Below are 25,044 nucleotides of genomic sequence, written 5' to 3'. Positions count from 1 at the left end.
CTTAGCTGAGCCAAGTGTTAAACCACCACCAAAGTCTCCCTACCTATTGTTGCCTAAACACTGCTATTTTTCCAATGTATCCTTTGTTTTGAGTATCATCCAATTTTAAAAAACATGTCACAGATTTTGGCCGCAGCAGGTTGAAAATGTATGGATATTAATGTTATGCCAAAAAGATACCTTTGCCCCCAATACCTCACATTTTTTGGTATGTTTCTTGCATATCCCAGGGAACCTCATACTGTTCTCTGGTAACAGCTGGGGCTGGGATTTTCAAAGAGCCTAATAAAAAGGAGCTATATGCCCAATTCCGAGTTCAGTGAAAATTGGGCAGCTAACCCTTTGATAATCCCAGCCAAAAGCACTGCAAGCTGTTGGCCATCTAATAGCCTGAGCTCAATGCAAGGATCCCCACGGGGAAGGAAAAGGGCTTCGGAAATAATTGTTCTGTTATGTTAAGAGCTAACCATTTTCTATTAATTACCAGGAATGCAGTTCCCACTCCGAGGCTGAGCCATTAAGCAGAAACCACGTGCGGAAATCAACAAGATTGCCCGTGGCATTGTTTCACTCTAATGCCAGCTCAGCAAAAACTGCAACAGTTAACAGGTTTCAGAGTAGCAGCTGTGTTAGTCTGTATCCGCAAAAAGAAGAACAGGAGTACTTGTGGCACCTTAGAGACTAACAAATTTATTAGAGCATAAGCTTTCGTGGACTACAGCCCACTTCTTCGGATGCAACAGTTAAAATAACTATAGTCAAACCTATCTAAGCTTCCACCCATGCAGATAGAGAAAACTCTATTAGGCAGCTGAATTTTGCTAACTAATGGTTGACCAAAACTGTGTTGGACAGGTTGGAGGAGACTAAGAAGTTGCTTAAGAAAAAAAAATTGCATACAGAAGATGGTTCTGAGAGAAAGTTTAACTGATTGGGCCAGACGCACATCAAGGAAAATTGGAAATAGCAATTCTCCCCACTTGCTACCCACAGGCGTAGCCTGCTCAGGGAGGGAAATTTACCCCTCAGATAAGGTGACAACAGGAAAGTGCAGCTTTAAATCTAGAGGTTTCAGAGTAGCAGCCGTGTTAGTCTGTATCCGCAAAAAGAACAGGAGTACTTGTGGCACCTTAGAGACTAACAAATTTATTAGAGCATAAGCTTTCGTGGACTACAGCCCACTTCTTCGGATGCTAGTGCCTCTCCTGGCTGGGCTGGCTCCCTCCCCCTTCTTTGTCAACCTCTCTCACCTTGGAGATTTCACTGGCTATCTCCAGCATTAAGGTGGAGCCTAGGGTTTACTTCCAATTGCTAATACATTTAAAACTACAAACTGCCTCAGCTTCACTAGGATATATCTCATGTTAGTTACCACTTGTTAATGAACACTTGGTAAGAACACACCTCTTTTCCTAGCTAAGACATGGCCTAAGACTGTATCACTAAGTGCTTCATCAGAAATGATGTTGCTGTCAGAGGTAGTCATTTAATATTAGCTGGTATGCGGTATGGCATGGTAAGAGAAGGGGTCCTCCGGTCAGTGTCAATTGCTGTTAGACCCCTAAAGGCTTAAAAACAGTCCATAAACTATTTTTAATTTTCATAGGCTAATTTCCCATTTATGCTTCTCAAGATTCTTCACTTCAGACAGAAAACAGGACTAGTGCCACAGATTATTTTTTCCCAGATTCCAGGCCCAAAGAGATATGGGTATTTGCCGTATAAATTATAAATCCATGAGCTATATTTGTATTCAAAAATAGTCCGTTTGGTACATACCCAAAATAAAATTCTTTTCTCTGCTTTGAAAAATCCAAAATGACCTCTGTAAACAAACCCAGAAAGAGATGAAGAGAGTAAATCCGTAGTGAAGGCAGCCATCAAGCAGCAGAAGAAAGTTTGCCAGGCCAGTCTGATGTCCCAGAAAGAGGCCACCTCTTCCAATGTGAACAAGAGTCCACCCACAGGAGCACGGAATACCGAGGCTATTCCTGCTCCTGCACCAGCTGTAATGAAATTCCTCCTACAACATGGAGAAAAATAATTCATCAGAAAACAGTGAGGCACAGCAAGGCATGCTGGGCCACAAAGAGTATGACAACCTACTACTGCTATAGTTACTCTGTTAGCTCAAGTAGCAGATGTCTGTGCTGTTGATCTAAAAGTCCAAACCCTACTGATGAACCATGTGGGAGTCAATATAGTTTCACATGATTGAATTTCTGGTGGGTTTTTTTTTTTTCCAGTTTGCTTTTCTTAAAAAAATCAAGGAAGTTATATTGAAAAAGCCATGTTAAAAGAACATTAAATCTGCTGAGTCGAGCACACACAAAAGTTAGGAAATACCAGAATTAAGGTTGCAGTGCAAAGGCAGCACTGGAACCACTATAACAGGAAATGGTGGATTCAGTGGGCGAGGTTTAGGTTGGATATTAGGAAAAACTTTTTCACTAGGAGGGTGATGAAGCACTGGAATGGGTTACCTAGGGAAGTGGTGGAATCTCCTTCCTTAGATGTTTTTAAGGTCAGGCTTGACAAAGCCCTGGCTGGGATGATTTAGTTGGGGATTGGTCCTGCTTTGAGCAGGGGATTGGACTAGATGACCTCCTGAGGTCCCTTCCAACCCTGTTATTCTATGATTCCATCTCTTGATCCTTCAGAGCAAGACTGGATGCCTTTCTGTAAGATATGCTTTAAGCTCAACACTAGGGTAACTGATTGAAATTTAATGGCCAGAGAGATACAGGAGGTCAAACTAGATTATCTAATGGTTCCTTCTGATCTTAAAATGTTTTAATCTTGTTGTATGAAATAGGGATAATACCACCACCTCCCCTCACCGGGGTTTTACAAAGATAAATTAATTCATTGTTTGTGAAGCCATAGAAAAAGCCAATCAGGAAATAAATAATTCAGTCTTCAGAGCAAGGTTTAAACAGCATGTAGCAAATAAGGCCTGGGACCACACAAACAAGGAGAAAACAAATTATTGAACTGCTGCTCGTTCAGTGAGCACTGTCCATCCTGTGCACTGAATGATGCAGAGATGTGGTGGAAAAAATAGTAGGTGACCATGTCACTAAAGGCTATATCATAATGCATATGCACAAGAGGGCCGAGTTAAGGCTATGCAGGCAACCTTAAGTCTGGCATTTCCTAATTTTTGACGGCTTGACTTTGGAAACTTAACCTTCTTTTAACATAGTTTTTTTTTTTTTTTTTTAGAGTAACATGGCCATAGCTGACCCAGTTCAGCTGACTCAGGCTTGTGGGACTCGGGCTGCAGAGCTAACTATCACAGTGTAGACATTTTGGCTGGGGCTAGAACCTGGGCACTGAAATCTTGCGAGGAGGGAGCATCTCAGAGCCCGGGCTCCAGTCCAACCGGGAATGTCTACACAGCAATTTTCAGCTTCACAACCGGAGCCCTGCAAGCCCAAGTCAGATGACCCAGGCTCCGAGACTCAGTGCCACAGGTTTTTCTTAATTGCTTTATAGACGTGCCCTTATACATATCAACTAGTACTGTCTACTGGAGTAAGGGTTACATGATGCCTGAATACTTACTGAACTGTTGCTTCATCTGTGAAGCTATAACATTTATTTTAAAAGACTTTAAAAAGGGTACCAAACCTATTTGCTGCTCCAAAAATACACCAGAAAGGAGTTAGCATGCTTCTCATCCCACATTCCAAAAGACAACAACAAGGAGGAGAAGCTAAGATGAGCTTGCTGTTCACAGTTAATCCTTTCTGTATAAACAGGATTTCTAGATGATATGTTTCTCTCAGGAGTTTTCCTGCCTCTGTAAATCAATTCTTCTCTAATTATCTTATATTGTACTTTTACAAAACAAAAGCAAAATCTTTTACTGCTCTTCTTAAAGCAATTACTAATTTCTTCCATGAGTAACAATTTGTTTTAATAAGCATGTCTCAGGATTTATTTCACTAACTGAAGATGAAAGTTAAAGACCAAGCATATCACATATCGTACGAGCTGTACTGTATGATTATCCTGTGAGCCACAAATAGTTCACAATGGCCTTTTCTTTTGGCAAATGAGGCTTTTGCCCTGCTTTGCCCTTGCCTTGGAAACAAAAAAAACAAAAACAAAAAAAAACAGTATAATATGGGGCTTTTTATTTATTACTTTAATGAGCTAATGAGCAATATCCAGAAGACAGAGCCTGACCCTGCAAATCCTTACTGATGCAAGTAATCCTTACTCATGTGAGTAATTCCTTTGACTTCAGTGGGAGTATTTACAAAAGCAGGTTTGCAAAATCCAGCCCACAGATGTTCATTAGCAGAGAAGATTCAGATTAAAGAAAGTATGAACAGTCTGTATCATTTTACAGTGGGGGAAAAAGGGAAAAAAGCCTGTGTCTCCTATGCACAATGTGTAGATTGAACTGAAACTGTGGAATCCTCAGGATAGCCAGGAAGAAAGAAAAAACATTTTAACTAAATATATAAGTATTGTGACAGACCCAGACCAGTGGGGTACAGGAGTCTGGTAGAGGGCAAATATATGGTCACTGGATGAGTAGTTTTCTGTTCCCTGAGTGACCAGAGCAGGGGCTGCACTAGAGTAATCAGGAACCTGCTAGAACCAGTTAAGACAGGCAGGCTAATTAGGACACCTGGAGCCAATTAAGAAGCAGCTGCTAGAATCAATTAAGGCAGGCTAATCAGGGCACCTGGGTTTTAAAAAGGAGCTCACTTCAGTTTGTGGTGGGAGTGTGAGGAGCTGGGAGCAAGAGGCGCAAGGAGCTGAGAGTGAGAGGGTGTGCTGCTGGAGGACTGAGGAGCACAAGTGTTATCAGACACCAGGAGGAAGGTCCTGTGGTGAGAATAAGGAAGGTGTTTGGAGGAAGCCATGGGGCAGTAGCCCATGGAGTTGTAGCTGTTGTCATGCAGCTGTTACAGGAGGCACTATAGACAGCTGCAGTCCACAGGGCCCTGGGCTGGAACCCGGAGTAGAGGGCGGGCCCCGGTTCCCCCCAAACCTCCCAATTGACCTGGACTGTGGGTTCTCCCAGAGGGGAAGGTCTCTGGGCTGTTCCCCAACCCACATGGTGAATCTCTGAGGCAAGAAAATCCGCCAATAAGTGCAGGACCCACCAAGATAGAGGAGGAACTTTGTCACAGTATCTTAATGCTATATTAATTTAGACAAACCTAAATTCAAAAGTCTAGTATTTTACACTCACTTTGTAGCAGTGTGAATGACAACACGAGGTGCAAAGCAATGGAGAATTAGGGCCCACGTGTTAAGCACACTGTTTTCATAAGCATTCAACCTACATACTTATCACAAGTCGTTTTAATTATGGCTCTACATTTGCTAGAGCCCAGCACAGCTCACCTATGGAAATCACAGAAGGAGGAAGAGATTACTTTCTGATGGAGAGGGCCAGGAATATCTCCCAGTATTTTCCATCTAAGATCACAAATATCTGAAATGACTAGAATCTTATTAGATCATTCACTCCAACTCTCTGCCAGGTTCTATTAGTCCCTAGCTTTTTGATTAATCCCTTGATACATCTGACTTGAGAGTCAGCATATGGCAATTCTGTCTCAGAAGACTTTTTAAACAATTACATCTGATCAATTACATACTTATCAGCTGAATTCCAAAACCTGGTGAAGAAGGGCAGCTGAATTCCGAGGATGTCTGACTTGAACTGGGTCAGGCCACACCCTATTATTGCCCTAAAATAATGATATAAAAGTTAGTGTTATTTTTAATATGCTATTCACATATCAACTGAAGTTAAAGATAAAAGGGCCAGATCCTCAGCTGCTGCAGAGCAGCAAAGCTAAATTGACTTCAGCAAGTGTAACATGGGACTGTAGAACACATTTGCTTTTCAATATGCAAAGTCCTGTTGACACAAGAGAGGAAGCTATTAAAGGCTTCCAAGTTAATAATTCAGAGATTAAAAGGGCCCCTCACAACATGTACTGTGAAGAAAGACTCTAAAGGCTCCTTTGATGAGCTGCATGTTAGCATCTGCCTAAGAGTACTGACATGATGGATTAGAGAGAGAGAGAGGAAGACAAGGTGGGTGAGGTATTATCTTGTACTGTACTGGACCAACTTCTGTTAGTGAAAGAGACAAGCTTTCGAGCCACACAGAGCTTGTGCAGCTCAAAAGCTTGTCTCTTTCACCAACAGAAGTTGGTCCAATAAAAGATATTACCTCACCCACCTCATCTCTCGAATATCCTGGGACTGACATGGCTACAACTACACTGCATACAACAACTGATTATAGTTAAGGCTAAGATTTTGTCACGATTATTTTTAGTAAAAGTCACAGACAGGTCACGGGTGAGGAGGGTCCAGCCAGGGCTGGCTTTAGCAAGAGCGGGGCCTGATTCCTGGGGGCGGGGCTTGTTGCAAGCCCCGCCCCCAGGAATCGAGCCGCGCCGGGGGGACGGGGAGACCCAAGCCGCGCCGGGGGTGGGAGGGGGAAAACCCGAGCCGCGCCGCGGGGGGGAGGGACGGGGGGACGGGAGAGACCCGAGCCACGCCGCGCCGCGGGGGGGGGGACGGGGAGAGACCCGAGCCGCGCCGCAGGGGGGGACGGGGGGACAGGAGAGACCCGAGCCGCGCCGCGGGGGGGGGACGGGGGGGACAGGAGAGACCCGAGCCGCGCCGCGGGGGGGGACGGGGGGACGGGAGAGACCCGAGCCGCGCCGCGGGGGTGGGACGGGGAGAGACCCGAGCCGCGCCGCGGGGGGGACGGGGGACGGGGAGAGACCCGAGCCGCGCCGCGCTGCGGGGGGGGGGGGACGGGGAGAGACCCGCCCCGCGCCGGGGGGGGGATGGGGGGACCCGAGCCGCGCCGTGGAAGCCACGCCGGAGCCGACCCGAGCCGCGGGGGCCGAGCCGGAGCCGGGCCGCAGGGGCCGGGCTGGAGCCAAGCCGGGCCAGAGCCGCTGGGGCCTGCGGGAACCGGCCGCGCCTCCCCGGAGCCCTTCTCCCACCCCCACCACCCTAGCTTACCTTGTGCTGCCGGCCCGCCCCTGCTTCTTTTCAGACTTCCCGCGAATCAGAGATTCGCGGGAAGCAGGGGAGGGGGCGGAGCGTTCAGGGGAGGGGAGGAGGGGGAAGTGAGCTGGGGGTGGGGTGGACAGCTGCAGCGTGGGGCCCAATTCAGCCGAATCGGCTGAATCGGCCTAAAGCCGGCCCTGGGTCCAGCACCCACAGCTGCTTGGGCTCCAGGGTCCCGGCCCCCGGCCCCCATTGCCCATGGTGGCTGGGACACACAAGCCCTGCTATCACCAGTGGCTGGGAGCTGTGGGGGGGGGGGCTCCCAATCACCTGCATGTGCTGAAGGGTTTCCCCACTACCTGCAGTGGCTGAGAGCTGGCCGCTAGAGCTAGCCCCTGAGAGCTGCTGGGCCCCTGCCAGCTGACACCTCCAGCCACACTGCCCTGGGGCTGAAGCAGAAAATGTCACAGAGGTCTCTGGAAGGTCTTCCGTGACAAAATCTTAACCTTAATTATAGTCCATTTCAATCATCCATTTCAAGTTTAATCACCGTTGAGAGCAACGCAGTCTCACTCCCAGTGGAAGATGCATAGTGGTTTCATTTACTATACCATGTCTCAGACAATGCTTCAGGGCTGCACTTAAATCCAAGAAAACAGTTTTCATTGACATTTAAAATCATGAAAATATTTATATTCTTTGTATAAAACTCTTTGTAACAAAATTGTGTGTGTTGATGTACAATAAAAATTGGATATTTTAAAAAATAAATTCAATTAAATTAGTTCTTTATGCCACTATTTTAAGGCATTAAGTTAATACTGTTCTGATTTTCTTTATGGAAATTTGATTGCATTTTTTTGGATCATGCGTCACTATTACAAAACTAAACATGTGGGGGGGGGATTATAGCTGCAGCCACTGAGCGCCTGGAGACAAAAGTCTGAAAGTAAAGCAAACAAAAGAAACCTGAAAAGGAGAGCTAGGCCTTGGTAATCATTGTCTGAAATGGTTGTGTTCGCCTCTGACTAAACCTTACTCTCTTATTTTTGAATCCTTGAGGGCTGCTGCACCTATGTACAAGTAAAATGATACGAGTGGAGGAAAGGGGTTTCGTGGAGATGAGGAGAGCAAACCTCAAGGATAAATACTTTACCCTAACCCTAATAGGTCAGCCAAAAAAGGAAATGTACTACACAAGCAGAAAGAACCTGACTATCACCTCTACTCATGAGACTGCTTAATAGGAGGAAATAAAAGAAGAGGATTCCTCTCCCAGGGACCCAGCTGAAGGACTGGGAGGATTTCTGTTTGTTTCTTTTTATTTAAATAGGAAAAAAATAAAATCGAATGTTTCTTTCAGCAAGAGCATATTGTGATATTACTTTCCCAACTACAAATATGGCACTACACTGGGATATAAATAATTTGCAGCTCCATTCTGACTTGCAATCTACTATCCTGTGGGAATTGCAAAGAGAAGCAGTTTTGACCAATTCTGTGGTCACTATTGACTATAACTGTGGGTTGTCTTCTTTTTAATCTAGGGATCTTATGGAACCTGAGCATCCAATTTCCCACTCTTTTGCACCTTGTGCAGTCATTTATCCTGTGCAAAGCGGGCCTCAAATACCACCACTTCTGTGAGAAAACAAGTCTGATTTGAGCATTTTACACCACTTGGCACCGGTGTAAAGCAACGGACAATCAGACCCTGACAGTTTAAACTCTTCCATCGTGTTCCTTACCCTAAGTGAATCATAGGGCCTTCCGGTCCACAGAAGAGCCCAGACGCCACAGCCAGCACACAAGAAACAAACGTCCCCAAAAAAGTCTTGACATTAAAAATGTGTAGAATAGAAGCACCATTCAGAAACCCAATGACTTCTGGAAGCCCATACGGTGCACCTGCTGGGCAAAAGAACTGTAAAGAGAGAGTCAAAAATGATTTCCAAATACAGGCATTCAGATCCACCTGCAGCTAATAATTGCAGCTTTCACAAACAGTTCATAACTTCTCTCACAACTTACAGTTACTTGTTCTATCAAGTCATCCATTCTTTCAGTTCCTTCTCTGACATAGCTCAAGACTTCTGTATTAAGCAAATAGATAAGTGTATCCCACATATACCTTTTCCTTAGCTTTTTTGGAAAGTTCCATTAAATGTTTATTTTTCTCTTCTCTCCCCCTCCCCCTTGACGCTACTAGCTGCCTTCTTGTGATTAAATTGAACCCAGTAAGATGGTAGATGGGAAACGGGCTTTCTGTGTTGGCTTTGCAGTCTGGTAGAGGTGCTGGAGCCTCAAAGAAGAACTGGAAATGTAAGTCACACTCATTTCACACACAGGTCTGAGCCAAACCCCATTTGAAGTCATTGTGAGTGTTTATTTTAGGATCAGGCTCCAACTCTGTGCAAGTTACGCTAATTTGCCACTTGTATCCATTTTATGACCAATGTATACCTAAAGTATAACTTATACAACCATTTACACCAACATTTATTTTGCCCGAGACTGCCATAGGAATTGCATGTGCTCACAGGGCCTGAATTTGGATCTCAGACTGGATATCAATCCCAGGATTCCCTACATAGCCAGTAAAACAGAAATCATGGAGAAATTCTGATCATGCTTAACTATAGTAGCACTTAGAAGGCACTGACATAACAAAAAAACACAAGAGCAAGGGATGTGTCTGATCTCAGCATTATAGACCTGTGTTAGGCCTCTGACTGTTTCCCAGTGAGGACTATACAGGGTATATGTTCTAAGACTCCTTTTCTGTAATTAAGCCTCCATCTCTCAGAACTCCACTGATATTTTACAGTAGTTGAGTAAGAGACATACTTACCACCACTAGCCCTGAAGATACAACAATCATGGCCAGTCCTGACCCAAGTATGCAAATCCAGGTCATGTGGAAGTTGCCATTCTGCGTTTTACAAATAATTTATTAGCATAAGCAATGGTATAGAAAACAAGTGTGTGTACTGTCTCAAACCCTCTGCCAACACTAGATAGTGATATATATTTAGAGATACATTTTTCTGTTCATTTGTCCATTTTCTTTCATAACCCACTGTAGCAAGTCCTACAATTTACAGCATATAAGAATGAAAACAGGGGAAAGAGAGAAGCAAGTGTTGCAGACTATTTGAAAATATGGGGTTGAGTCTGGGTTTTAGATAAGAGAAAGGTTCACAGTGGCTCTTAGTTTTCCAAACCAATTTGCCCATGCCCATACAACATAGCAAAGGGTATTTTAGTGTTCCCTGAAGGCCCCAAACCAAGACAGAACTTACTCAAGTTCCATTGACTCCATTGCTTATGTGCTTAAGTGCTACACTGAATAAAGATGCTTTCCTGAACTGCGGCCTGAATCTATTACAATAGATAACTCTTAAAATTTTACCCAATAATACTAACCGTAAATTCATCTAGATAGTTCCCTCTGTTATTTCTTTAATAAAGTGACATCTCTTATACTCAGTCTTTTCAATTTAAACATGTTTCAGTCTGCCAAGGTTGGTTGGTTTGTTTGTGTTTGGATTAACTGCAGTCATGCTGTCTCCAGAACTCATCACAAGCACATCAGCACCCACATACTTTATAAAATTCCCGACTGTTCGGCTTTGATTCACTGTGTATGCAAGCCAAAGCTGTCCCCTTTGTTTCCCAAATCATAGTAGTACAGCAGGCCACCTCAGCCTTCCTGTCTGCACCTCATGCCAGGTCTTTTTTCTAGTGTACTGTACAGAGTGGCAAAACAGGAAGGTAAGGTACACAGAACTGAATTCAGCTGCTGTGTAGTTGGAGAATGAATTTAGGTTGTGGGGTCTTTATGGCAGGAACCCTCTCAATACTTGTTTGTACTGCAACTAGCACAAAGGGATCCTGATCTTAGCGTGGTCTCTGGTACTACTGTAATGCAACACCACCATCACAAGGATAGTGGGATGAGTTCTGCCTGCTGCTTGGAAGCAGTGACACACACAATGGAAAATTTTGTGATCTAGTACTAGGATGATTACAATGCCTGGGGACAAAGTCTGCTTTCAGAGCATCATATAGGTCATACTACTGGAACCCATTTTTAATTGTTTTCATATCTCAGAGGTACACTGATCTTCTCATCCCCCATTTCCTGTAGATGTCAAGTCCACCTCTGCATTTTCCTGAAGTGCTTAGAGCTCCCTTCAGCTGAGAAGACCTTGGAAGCATTATTTCAAAGTCCTGACTTCTCATGAGACATCCAACAAAGATATTAGGTATTCATACCATGCTCATCACTGATATCTGAACACCTGTCCATACCCATGGTCATTGTGCTAAGGTATCAGAGTCCAGCCTAGAATGTCTACATTTTTCTGCCAAAGATGGGAAAGCTCCTTCCTGTTATGAACCTCTTAACTGTGGGCTTGCCAAGTACTGACAACCAGCTTCCTTCTTTTCCCATCCATCAGGTCCTCACCGCCTCCAATCAAGCAAGCACGCACACAATAAACTGCATGGTACTCAGTTTGTCTGTCTTAGAAAGACTGAGCCTGAGTTAACTCCACCAGGATTTGTACCTTTGGTGCCAGAGTGTGTAGCCATTACAAACCTGAAGCATAAGCATCCAAGCCACCCTTTAGCTGCTTTTGTATTATCAGTGATGCAGATGAATTTTATTTCCATCTGCTACCATAGGCATGTATGTATTTAGTTCCAATTTCAAGACACAATGTATTAAAATTCAGATGCAAATCTGATTCTCAAACCAGCTATCCTTACTCATGCAATAAATCACATTGGCCGTGCGATTACTCATGAGAGTAGGGGGTTGTATAATCGGGCCCATAATTTGGTACATAGGTGTATAGTAACTGACATGCATAGTGTTACTTTTTCAAGACATATGGGGAAATTTCTTAAATTTTGGTTAATAGAAATAGAAGTCTTTTGAGACAGTGATTGATGGAAACAGCTTTCTAGAAAATTAAACCTGGTTTCATTTTCCTTTCAGATCTGCAGATCAGTCCAGAAGAGTTTGTTATGGATCACATTTACCGAATAGTTGCCTGTATATGCAGAAGACTTGCTAAACCAACTGCTTATCATGTACTGAATGTCAGCTATTGTATTTCCCAGTTAGTCAGCAGATGCTTCATTCAAGCCTTTAGGAAGAAATTCTTCAGCAAAAAAAAAAAAAAAAAAAAAATAATTGACAGAAGATGCCAGTAGAGTAGCTGAGTAAAAACTTCATGTTCATGGAGTTTTACTACCAATCAGAACAAAGTAAAAAGAGAGGCCAATTTGTTTTTCCTCTGCTCACCTGGAGGTAATTTTTCACCAGTTCCCATTTTAGTTTGATGAGATAGTCAATTATCTGATGTGTCAGGAATCCCAGCATTCCTACTCCTATTCCAATTAGCCCCATCAACATCCATCGATCCCAGTCAGTTCTAAAGATGGAATAGTAACATTAGTCCTTTGCAGCGAGCTCAGGATGGTTTGTCAAATTGCCTCCTGCAAAAAGGTATGCTTGTTTTGATTATTATCTGTGACTGAAAGAGAGGCCAAACCACACAAACCTGGTATATTAAGCAGAAGACTACATATATTCACAAAAAGCCATTTTCCTTTGGGAATCAGTTCCATTTGGCTAAGGAGCTAGATAGTGCTACTTCAAAATACATTTTATAGTAAATACAACATAACACAAACACACAGAGGGATGTTAAAACTTTTTAACCTAAGGGCCAAGAAATAGTATTTCTGTATCTGAGCACCAAAAATAAGTAAGGTGTTTTTCCTCCTCTCTAGTGAATTGAGTGCTCATGGAGGTGCCAGACTCACAACCCTGAAAACTGAAGTTTTCTATTGTCCACGGCCATGCTACATCTGTTCTATTGGCATTGCACATATCCCCACTCTGCCCCGTTCCTGACTTGAAGGGACCACCCCATTGGCAGTCTCTTCAGGTCTGTGTAACGTTTGGTCTCTGCTAAGAGATGAAGGGGCTCCCAATAAGCATCCACTGTAGTGAAGATTTTCTCAGGGGGAATACCTGTGATGTGATCTGAGGTCACCAACTCATTTCAGAGCAATCAATCACATAATAAAACAAACTTTAGGACACTACCATCCTGGGCAAGATTTTTTACCAATAATTTATTGAAAAAAGGCTCTAAAATCTTAGATATACACAACCATAGGGGTCTGGTGGCACTATAATCTCCCTCCAGGTGGGCCCAGGCAGTGCCCAGCACTAAAGAATGTTTGCTGAAATCATGCAGTTTAGTTATGTGAGGGCTAACGGGGCACATATTACTCAGCCATCAGTCCCATGTTCATCTGAGTTAACGTTTGCACTCATAAGAAGCAAAGTGCTATAGAGGCTATTAAGTAGCATTAAATATTGAATGGCAGCAGTGGCTTTATCTCTATCATCTTGGCCTCAAAAGTTTTACTGTGTTTTCCCCAGTTTTAGTTAATGCATTGATACAAAGCATAAATTATATAAAATTATGCCTTTGCATCCAGTTCATATATCCCTTAAATAGAGTGCATATCTATGGTGTTTTATGAATAATTCCTGGTTAGCATAAGGCATCATTTACTGCTAAATCATCCCTGACAGAGTTTACTTATTTCTTGGGCTCATAAAACATTTCTGGAGAGAACATTTTTGGCTTTAGAATATAAGGTCAGATATTTGCAAGCAATTTCCCCTGAAGAGGGTACCCCCAAATCCCTTGCAAAGTCTTTAACATGCCTTTTCCTTCCAAATTGTACAAATTGAACAACGGGTTATACTAGTTGCATGCTCAGTAAGGTATAAGGATTTCCAGGGAAGTGACACTGAATAAAAAGGTTAGTTGTCCAGTTGCCTCCCTTCTTGGCTACGATTACGTGAAGACATTTTCTTAAACAGGGAAATAAATGACAAGGCCACTCAATCCCTTATCCCCATCATTTTTGTGAGCATCTTTCACAATTCACTTTATTGTTTTTAAAATAAGGCTTTGCAGTTCAGTAGCAACTTGCATATAATTAGCTCAGTGCACTTTGTGATTATTAGTGAATTGAGTCTCTCAGAACCCCTCTGAGATAGAATATGTATACTCAAACCATTTTATGAGCTGGAGAAAAAGGCATAAGAAAATGTTCTAGGACAGACGCACAAGGGAATGGGGTATGTTTATATAGCTAGAATGGGAACAAAATCTAGGTTGTCTGATGTCCAGTCCAGGGTATAAGCCACAAGATCATTCTGCCTCCCCAACTCCAGAAATAAAATAATTGTTCATCTCATGATTCTAGTATCTACTTAACTTATTGACCCCCACCCTTCTGAGCAGCTTTCATAAGGGAAAGATAGAGCTAGCTTAAACTTCTTGTGTGATCTTAGCCAAATAATTTATTCTGTGCCTCAGACACCAGCTGTAAAATGGAGATAATACTTTTCTATCTCTCAGGAGTGTTACAGAGATGAATTCATCAGTATTTGTGGGGCACTCAGAAACTACAATGGAGAGGTGCACACATCAGTAGATAGACTTTTTGCTCCCCAATTTTCCACAATTGAAAAAATTTATTCTCTAGAAAGACCTACACACTTCAATTTTTTTGATTTTCTACAGTTTGGTGCTAATCAGAGTTAAAACAAGTTGCCCGCGATCTAGGAGGAACAGGACAGTACATATTGGGGGCATTGTTACCTGTACGTTTTCTCCTGTAGCCACTTCTTGTAAACTCTGCTGTGTGAAGGTAAATAATCCAAACTCTCGTGGGGTGCTTGACATTCTCTCTCCTCCTTTCTGCAATTAGAGTTTGCTAAGCCATCTCGCTTGCTGCTGTAACACCTCCTAGGATCCAGAGAATGAATCAAATCAGGCCTTTCTTCTATCAGCAGCATTTGCTCTTCACTATTATCCACACACCTCTTACAGGAAAGAAGGGACGACATTTCCAAAACCCCAAGAATCGTTGGAGTGTTGACAAGAACTATTTGAAACAGAACACACTAGTCAGTTTGCTTCCCAATGAAAGGTAAAGATGGAAAAATGCACCAGGGTGGTGATGTTCAGCAGAGACCGGCTGACTTATGTTATGGGTTTGGTTTGTTGTGACCGTACATAGATCTGGCTTGTTTGTGTCACTGAGAGCTTGTATGAACCAGAATTGGGAAAAAATTCACTTGACATAGAGGGATTTAATTGTGGATTGGTAAGTCAGAAATAATTCTAGCTTTTCCTCAGTGACTGTACAAGTGAAGACGACTTTAAAAAGGGAGATGTTTTTGTAAAATATCAACTGAACAGGTGTTAGGTTCTTCAAAAGTCTTAGTTAACTCATATAAAAAATAGAATGCTGAAGCATTTGAAGCAATACATTGAACCCACTGTACTGTGCATGCAATGAATGTTAAAGCTCTTTGAAACCCCTAAAATGGGCATTGAAATGAATTGGAATGCTTTCTGGTTTTTAACATTTGAAAATTATATGAGCATTTTTTTAAAAATGACTTAAATGGCACAAGTAAAGAGGTTGAAATTTTTCATTCTTGAACAAATTAACTCTACAACACAAATTCGTAAGATTCTTTGCTTCCCCAAATACACAGTAAATAGGAGATACTTTTGTTGCTGAGGGAGCATAATCTATCTCTTGGTTTTTCTATTTCTATTTAATTATTTGTTTTCTTCTTTTTCTATTACAGAAAAATGCTCAACTGAGACTCTCATTAAATCCTGAAATTTATTTCTACTCTGGCAAACAGGTCTGAGGTGAACTTAATAGAAGGGAGAAAAGACCACCAGAAATCAGCATAGCACAACCACTCTGTAGGCCAGGGGCATTTTTATGAGTACAATTGTCAGATGAGGGCAGACCAGTCTACATATACTTCAGTAGTTCAGAAATATTTACTGTAAACAGAAAATAAAATAACAATACTGTGTGCTTGCCTTCTGTGGTGCAGGCTTTTGGTAATTCATAACAGGACAGAGGAGGATAGATCTGCTACATTCCAGCTGCTACATACTGTTGGCTCTGCAATGAGATAATATGGAAAAGTTACAGCAGATTTGTTCAGATTTGGCATGAATGCTTCCTGGTCAGGCTGCAAGTGATGAGTGTTAAATGGCTGGGGTAAGAAGAATCACTAAGTGTGATTGCTGGTTAACTGGAAGAAATGCATGGAAGTCAGATAGATACATCTTAGATTTGATAATGATCTCACATCTGCATTATCTATCCACCTAGGTTCTTATACCATGTGTCTATTGCTCTAGTATCTGAGTGTTATATTGGTCCTTTGCTTCCAAGATTTTCAAAAGCACTTTACAGATTATAACAAAGAATTGCGACCTTCCCTCAAACCCTGAGAAAAAGAATAGTCAGAGAGGTGGAGAATGAGGTCCCTTTAGGAAAAATGTTAGTGCTATCCTTAATTTGTGTCTTTGGTGCTGGGATGCCACTGCAATGGGTACATTAGGAATACATGAGGTATTCTTGAAAGAGCTATGATAACAAGGAGCTAATTCATCAACACCATTGAAATACAGCCAACTTGAGGGGAACCCAGCAGTTATTTAGCAGCACACAGAAACACTATGCAACAATTCAGGGCAGAGAGTAAAGAATATTTTTTCCAATTGAAACTGCAGGCACAATTTAGGGAGAAATAACAATAATCTGAGTTGGAATTCAGCTGACGTTTACCTAAAGAATGTTAGGGTCTTTAATGAGCACAAGTAGCCAAGCTCTTGGCTTTGCTCCTCATCAGAGTGATAAAATGTATGTTGTAATTAAATATTAAAATTTGTGTGCTGTTTTTGCTTGGATTTATAATTCTGCTCCAAACTCAAAATGGGGAGGAGGGCAGTAGGAGAGTGTGTAAAGAAAAAGAAAACTACCCATTGACGTCAGTGGAGACAGGATTTCACCCGATGTATTTATTTATGTACATCTTGTATGCATGTGTGTATATGTGTGTGTATGTATTTATATTTGTATAAAATGATTTTATACAATATATAAATATTTTGGGTTACATTTGTGTGCACAAATGGCCCTGTATATAATAATGTTCATACTGTGTATATGAAGATAAAAATATACTGAACAGGCATAGAAATGAGTGGAACATACCTAAATAACTTGATTTTTAGCCTGATCTCCTGTATCCAGAATTTAAGCTGTTCCTCACAGATGGCATAAGTATGACTCATTCCAAGTTTACCTTTTGGTTTACACGACAGATTATATCTACATAATCTCAAACAGAGAGAGTCAGTCAGTCTCCTGTATTTGTGGGGCTGAGCTCTATTCTTTGCTTTTCTTAGGTGCCAGGTGGTGTTTTAGGCTCAGAACCCCTTTTCCAGTCAGACAAATCTAGACATAACCCCTCCAAAAGCCGGTGAACCGTGCGGCAAATTAATGAAGCCACCTTGTTGTGCGGTGCAGATGTAAAAAATGTAATGCAACAGAGAACATTCAACACTTTGAAAGGGCTTGTCTATCCAATACAGGGGTAGTGCTTTCGAGGGCCTCTGAGTTGGCCAATGTTTTTATGTCCCTTTTCGGAAATTAAAACTCTGCTTAATTCCTTCGGATAGACAGTTCTTTGGAGGGCTGGCTAGGCCCTGTAATATGTTTCCACATGAGCCTATGGACATTTTTTATTAAGAAATTTCTTTCTTGTGGACCAAAGTCATTGCATGGAGCTCAGTTTGATCTCCACTGGGAGGATGAAGGACTTTTTCATCCATGACAGAACTCAAACTCGAGTCCTAAAGAGTCTAGATGTTCCAAACCTCATGATTAGACAATTAAACCATCTACTTCGCTTTTTCTAACATGGGTGAGCATGAATTTTCCCTTTTATTCAACGAAGGTCCTTTTAGGGTACACATCTTTGTCTTGCATAGTATGAATGAGGAAGAAGAGCTCTACTGCCTTCTATGACAGAGTCTCTCTTCTCCAAAATCCATGCTGGGAACTCTCTCCTTGGTCTTAGGCCTTCCTCCAAAGCTGACTCCTCCACTGAATTCTGGAAGGTGGTCACTGGTGAATTCTACCATTGCCACCACAATATTAGATGTTGAAATTCTTCACAATAGAGCAGAGGAGAGATTTCTGGCAGGAGAATGAAGACGTACTTGTGTAACCCTAAGGCCAGAATCCCCAGAAGGAAAAGGTGCTGCCACAGAGAGCTTCATTTGCATAGGCTACTTACCTAATTGCATAGGCTACTTGTAATTCCTTTACAGACACTTGGCATCACCATAAATATACATGAACTTGGATTTTGGGGGTTACTCTGCTCACAGAGCGAGGAAGGAGCTCATTTCCAAGAAGCTAGGATCCTAAGTTCTCTTGTGTCCCATTCACATATGGGCTCTGCAGCAAGTGATAATGCAGATTGAGAGGCAACACAGAGGACAGACAGCTGAATGGGCTCTGGTGAGGCCCTGCATACCCAACACCTTAACAAAGCTAAATTGCTAAGCTGGGACTGGAGGCAGACCTGTAAAGAGGCACTTGAACTACTGCTACTCACTGATCTAAGCCATTAGTGGGGTGTGTTGATATGGCCACGCAACTGTGAGACAGTCTTGCTAGTTAGTGGGAAAAGGAAGTTGATGGACTATTGCCAACATTAGTCCATTAGTGGTGGGGGGGGGGTATTTCACTCTTGATTTGCATATATGTTCTGTTGCCATGATTTCGCATGTTCACTTTAAAAATATAGAAATAAAACAGGTTCCAGACATTAAACAAAAAGATGTATTACACATTATAACCCTCGATTACTAGGCTATAATTCTAACTTTTGATTTAGGTAATATCGAACCACTCAAGGTTCACTCTCATAGTTCTGATATCACATCAACAGCTCTCTCTGTAGGTATGAAATGCCCAGTTGCCATTTTATCTAGGTGACTCTCCTGTGTAATTTCAGCTCTCTGTATTGGAAGGTGTACAAACACCAGACACATGCTCAGTTGCTTGGCACCCCAGTTCAAATTAGGTATAGGTGAGATGTTTTCTAAGAAACATATATAGTGTACATATAAAAACTGTATATACTTAATTGTATCCATCTCCCTCGCCCTCCATATATCACTTATCTTCTTAAATTATAAGAATTTGGGAGGCAGGGATCATGCCTTTATGTCTAGCACAACAGTGCATAGTCTTCCTTGGGCACTATTGTAAAACAGATAATAGTAATTGTACATCATTATACCCATACAGTCTAGATAAATCACAAAAGGAATGTGGAATTAATTTCTGAATACAATGGAGCACTGGCGATTGATGTGTAACTTTGTTATGTTATTTGTATAACAAGGAAGTTTCAATCAAATTCAAGGAGATAATCCAGTATGTTTTCAACTATATTGTATTTTTTTTAAACTGCTGGGAAGTATTGTTCATCACTATCAGTCAGTAGCGCTAGAAGCTTATATAACTCTGACAGATTGAAAGCAAAACGGTTTAATGGACAGCTTGAATTTTATATTATATCTGTTCAAGATGTCACTAAAAACCCAAATCCATTACATTACCAATCAGGTTAAGATTATTATGGGATTTAAAAATAACAAATCAATGTTAAATACCCACATTCTGAGTGATGGTTTAACAGAAAAATGTAAATATCATCAATAATAGTGACAAAAACATCTCATTATCGAGAAACATCTACAAACATCACAATAGCATGAAAATCTGCAACCAGGTTCTTCCAGTATTTCAAATGGCAAACCATATTTCTTAAGGAAGGAAAAATATCAAACAAGAACGTTTGCATTTGTGGTAAAAATTCTCATCCTGTGGAGTTTCACACATGATGCTGAATTTTATATAAAATATATGGTTAAATTAACACTTTTGGTATGAGCATAAAGATTAAATATTGCAAATAAGATGTACTGCTTCAGGGCAATACTACAGGGCAGGAGATCAGAGATTTTTCTGGTTTGGTAGAAAGTACTTTGGTTTGGACAGTCATGCTAAGAGATAATCCTACATATACAGAAAGTAAAGAGGAAAGAAACAATGTTTAGAAAACAAAATTAAAATAACTGTAAATTGCTTGTAAACCAGACAGACAGTCTCCATTCAATCTGGGAACACAATTCGTTCCAGAAAGAGGTTCTATCTGGGAAAGCCTCAGGGCCATCAAGGGGAACAAGCCAGCCATAGGACCAAAAACTCTCCTCACAAGATTTCAGCCCCGTCATGCCAATAGTAGCTATGGAAGTATTCATTCCAATCAGAACCACCAGCTGCGACACTTGCCTTTCCTGGATTGTAAAAGACAAACAGAGACCTCATGGGGCCCCTATTAACAAGGGGAATCTGTCATACATGTAAAAACATGGAAGTCTAACCAGTGCTAAAGAAGCCATCACTCAAACCACTTAATGTCTAGCCTCCCTTTTTAAAGCAAGTTAATCAAAAAAATCTAGCAAAAATATCATCTCTTGTCAGTATCTTAGATTCTTCTCCCTCAGGCTTCAGGCTAGGGCACAGAGAGCACTTGTTGCTCTTAGGGGGTGACTTTCTCCTTTCCGCAGCCAAGGGAAATGTGCCAAAATTCATCTTGCTGGACCTCACTGCAGATTTAATAATGTTGAAAACCAAATATTCCTGTCCTACCTCTGAAAGATGGAAGAGATGAATGGAAAATGGGTCAGGTCCCTCCTCTCAGATTGAATTTAGAGGGTTGTTATGGGAAAATGCTAGTTCACCTCCCAAACCTTCCTCACAGAGTCTCCCACAAGACTCAATCCTCTCCCCCATGTTATTCAATATCTACATAGTGCCATGGCAAGACTTCGAAGACAACACTGCCTGAAGTGCCAGAAGCACACCAACACATCCAGCTCTATATCTCCTTCATGTCATACATAAACAGCACTACTATTAATTTGCGTTATCATAGCGCATATGAGTCACAATCATAGACAGGACTCCACTATGCTAGGCACTGTACAAACACTGAACAAAAAAAAGACAGCCCCTACCCCAAAGAGCTTCTATTTTTTTTTCAATGTTTTGCTGAAAACAGCACATGGAGCTGCTGGCTAGTGCTAAGGCTGAATCTAGCATCAAGACAGAGGTGATACTACTAGGAAGAGTGAAGTCTCTCGAAGAACTTGAGTACTCAACAGCACTTCCTAACAACGAGGGCATCTGTCCTCAGATTGTTAAATTGATCTAGCAGCCTTGAGGTCCTTTTGGATGCCTAAATAGCTAAACACCTACTTGTGACTAGCCAAAAGGTTGTACTGCATCCTATCAGCCACAGATTTGGCCACTATGATCTACATTTTCATGAGCTCTGGTCTAGATTATTGTAATTCATACTCAAAACTAGGACTGAAGCCAATTGCTATGAAAAAACTGCAACCTTTCCAAATGAACCAACACATCTGTTTAGCTTGGTTACCATAAGCTTATGACCTGGTGCTCAGTTCTCTACACTGGCTCTAAATTAGACACAGTCAAATTCAGTTCATTGAAGTCAGCAGGAGATGTGGATGCTCACCACTTCTGAAAATCATACCACTCTAAACATTCACATTTCAAGTTCATCATCTCCAGTATTGATAACTGCTTCATTATAAATTATATCAGAGAAACGCAATATGGCTAAATTTAAGCTTTGATCTTTATAGAAGGTATTGAAAACCAGTTAATATAATCTGATTAGTTTAGACTATTTGCCTAATGTATTGGCAGTCTGAATAATTAATTACACATAGGAAAACCTATTATCGTGATGCCTAGCAACCTATTTCGTTCAGTTTTGAACTGAACGGAGAGTATTTTTATATCTTCAGGGCCTGATTCAATGTTCATTGAGCCAATAGGAGTCTTCCCATCAATCTCAGAGGGCACCCAAAAGCTCTTAACAACTTTCTTGCATATTATTGTTAGTGTCTCTTTTGTTTGTGGCCCATTATAGTATTTAGTAATGTATGCTGAAATTATAAATAGGAAGAACATGGGGAAAAAAAATTTTTTTCCTCTCTCTCTCTCATTGCACATATGCATTTTTGTCCATCCTCAACAAACATGATACATTAAGTATTTAACCTCCTTCTGCCAGGGGAAAACATTTAAAGGAGTTATTCTAATGAGGTGCCACAAATAGAATGCACTACTTTTCTGGTGCATCAGAATGAGGGAATTCAAATACCCATTTTATCACAGTCTAGAGCCACAGAACAGCCTATTTAGAAGACCTTTAATCCAACACTGAGAATTGCTTTACTTTTTCCTTTGAAACACACACAAGTAGACTATATCACAGGAAACAGGGCTCGCCTTAAAGGCAGCCCACCACCAATGACCTCTACTCCAGATACCTGCAACCCCCAATGTCAGGATCTTCCTGAAATGTGCAAAACTGACCAGTGTATCTATATATAAAAGACAAAAAACAAAACCCCTCAAAAAATAGGTATGTTCCTTAAAAATATGGCTGAATACGAACTGCTGCCAAAAATATCCATCTCAGAGTTGACTGAAATTCAGTCAAAAAAAACTTTATTTGTCAAAGATAGTTAAATAGTTTGGATAAGAACACACACGTTACCCCCCGTAACAATTTTGTTTTATGATTTTGCTACTTTCAGGATATTCATTTTTTACTGTGAGAAATCCACAGGTTATTAGGCCCAATCTTGCAAGTTGTGTTTTGGAGTTTTGCTTCCTAACCAACTTTTTGCCTTCCACAAGGGATATAAGGCCTTCAGAGGCCTCTGGGCACCATATTTCTTTAAAAAAAAAATCAGTGATGCCACCTCATGTGATTGGGTTCTCTCTAGGGCAAAAGCTGCAAAATTCCATAATTCTACTTTTTTCAGCTGCTCATCCTAGGTACAGAGTATTTCATTCTTCTTAATCTTGGATGACAGAAATTGAATTTTCCAGGTCTGTTGCATAAGATTCAACTCAATGTCTTCTCAATGAAGACTGTCCAGGCAGTAACAGCTGCCTTTACAGCCACCAGGCTCACTTCCTAGAGAATCTTTATCCAGCTAAAACAAGAGGGAACCAATCTACCTTTTATTTTCTTCCACTGATGCATTTTTAAAAAAGTTACATACCCTCTGAATGACCCTATCACATAATGAAAACACCCAACATACTAAATTACTTACTTATATATCCATAACTGAAGAATCACTGTGGAGAGAAAAAAATATACACACAATGCAGCTGATGAAAACATCTTCCTTGGTTATATCTACATAACTCCTCCTTAGGGGTATTTTGGGGTAAATATGATATACAACATGCATTTTTATCTGTGATGTACAGTATATATACACACTACAAACCATGTTTATATATTATACATACTGTATATATTAAAAGCAGGAGGTTGAGTTGTTTCCATAAGAAATGATGGAAAGTCATCAATTAGTATAGAAAAAATGCATTAGCACTTAACATCAGGAAATCCCAAATAATGGTTAATCAGGCACTATCTCACCATCATCCATTAGGTTATCTGTTTATAGAGTTTGACAACAGCATAAATAATAAAAGTGATCTTGCTTTACATTTCATCATTTTTTAAAATGCTAACTAAATTAAAACATTATCAATGAAACTACTTAAATAGGAGGATGCTACTTAAAGAGCAGGTATGACATAATTTCATTCTATGGATTAATAAGTAACTGTATATTCATTTGTAACAGTTTAGCATTATATAGTTCAAGGGTACAGATGTGTTAAATACACTGTATTTTTTTTAAATAAATAATGGAACCACAACCAAAATAAAAAAGTTGCTGATTTTAACCACTGAACACATCACATTCATTCTTATAGAAAGGGTAATATTAGTTATCAAAAAAGATAAAAATAGAAATGCAAAACACCTTTAGTGGGCATGGTTGAATATTAACTAATAAAAGGTATAGTCTTTCCTTGGCCATATGTGATCCTTTCCTGTATTTTCTCCCAAGTTGGAAGCATACATAAAAGTAACTTATGTTTTCAACATTTGGACATGATGTATGCCTTGGGTCATTTCAGCCCAAAACCAATCAGGTCAGCAACAGAAAAGGAAAGTCTGAAATGTACAAAAAATTGTTCAGCAGGCATGCCAAGGAGCACCTTGTGATACAAAACACAAGTTTTCAAGCATCATGTTTTAGAGCAGGGGTCGGCAACCTTTCAGAAGTGATGTGCCGAGTCTTCATTTATTCGCTCTAATTTAAGGTTTCGCGTGCTAGTAATACATTTTAACGTTTTTAGGTCTCATTCTATAAGTCTATAATATATAACTAGACTATTGTTCTATGTAAAGTAAATAAAGGTTTTTTAAATGTTTAAAAAGCTTCATTTAAAATTAAATTAAAATGCAGAGCCCTCCAGCCCGTTGTCCATGACCCGGGCAGCGTGAGTGCCACTGAAAATCAGCTCGCATGCCGCCTTCGGCATGAGTGCCATAGATTGCCCACCCCTGTTTTAGAGAATAAAGTGATCACCAAAGCAGTTCAGAAAAAAGTGTGCATGCCTGTCTCAGGCTATTGAGGTACATTTTGGGGGCTTGAAAAATCCTTCTGAAGCATCTATTATTATTGGAGAGGACTAAAAAAAGAGGACTAAGGAAAAGTTATTTACTTATTCCCATAATACAAGAACTAGGGGTCATCAAATGAAATTAATAGGCAGCAGGTTTAAAACAAATACAAGGAAGTTCTTCTTTACGCAGCGCACAGTCAACTTGTGGAACTCCTTACCTGAGGAGGTTGTGAAGGCTAGGACTATAACAGAGTTTAAAAGAGAACTGGATAAATTCATGGTGGTGAAGTCCATTAATGGCTATTAGCCAGGACGGGTAAGGAATGGTGTCCCTAGCCTCTGTCTGTCAGATGGTGGAGATGGATGGCAGGAGAGAGATCACTTGATCATTACCTGTTAGGTTCACTCCCTCTGGGGCACCCGGCATTGGCCACTGTCGGTAGACAGGATACTGGGCTAGATGGACCTTTGGTCTGACCCGGTACGGCC

The 25,044-nt window shown here is 41.1% G+C and overlaps 1 protein-coding gene across 2 annotated transcripts in view; it reads right to left on the bottom strand.

The window, feature by feature from the left end:
• LOC101953259 (chloride channel protein C-like) overlaps window positions 1-15,347 on the bottom strand; it is a 104,611-nt gene extending 89,264 nt beyond the window's left edge. For both annotated transcript variants that reach the window (XM_042857038.2, XM_065585521.1), the window contains exons 1-6: window positions 14,712-15,347; window positions 12,323-12,452; window positions 9,860-9,940; window positions 8,757-8,932; window positions 5,628-5,720; window positions 1,780-2,023 (exon numbers count right to left, since the gene is read on the bottom strand). In XM_042857038.2, the coding sequence (XP_042712972.1) occupies window positions 1,780-2,023; window positions 5,628-5,720; window positions 8,757-8,932; window positions 9,860-9,940; window positions 12,323-12,452; window positions 14,712-14,959 (972 nt within the window). In that variant the 5' untranslated portion in view covers window positions 14,960-15,347. The remainder of the gene's footprint in view (window positions 1-1,779; window positions 2,024-5,627; window positions 5,721-8,756; window positions 8,933-9,859; window positions 9,941-12,322; window positions 12,453-14,711) is intronic.
• Between the last annotated feature and the right edge of the window lie 9,697 nt (window positions 15,348-25,044).

This window comes from Chrysemys picta, chromosome 2 (assembly GCF_011386835.1).
Source record: "Chrysemys picta bellii isolate R12L10 chromosome 2, ASM1138683v2, whole genome shotgun sequence".
Classification (NCBI taxonomy): domain Eukaryota; kingdom Metazoa; phylum Chordata; order Testudines; family Emydidae; genus Chrysemys; species Chrysemys picta.
This window is presented reverse-complemented; position numbering and strand designations above follow the sequence as displayed.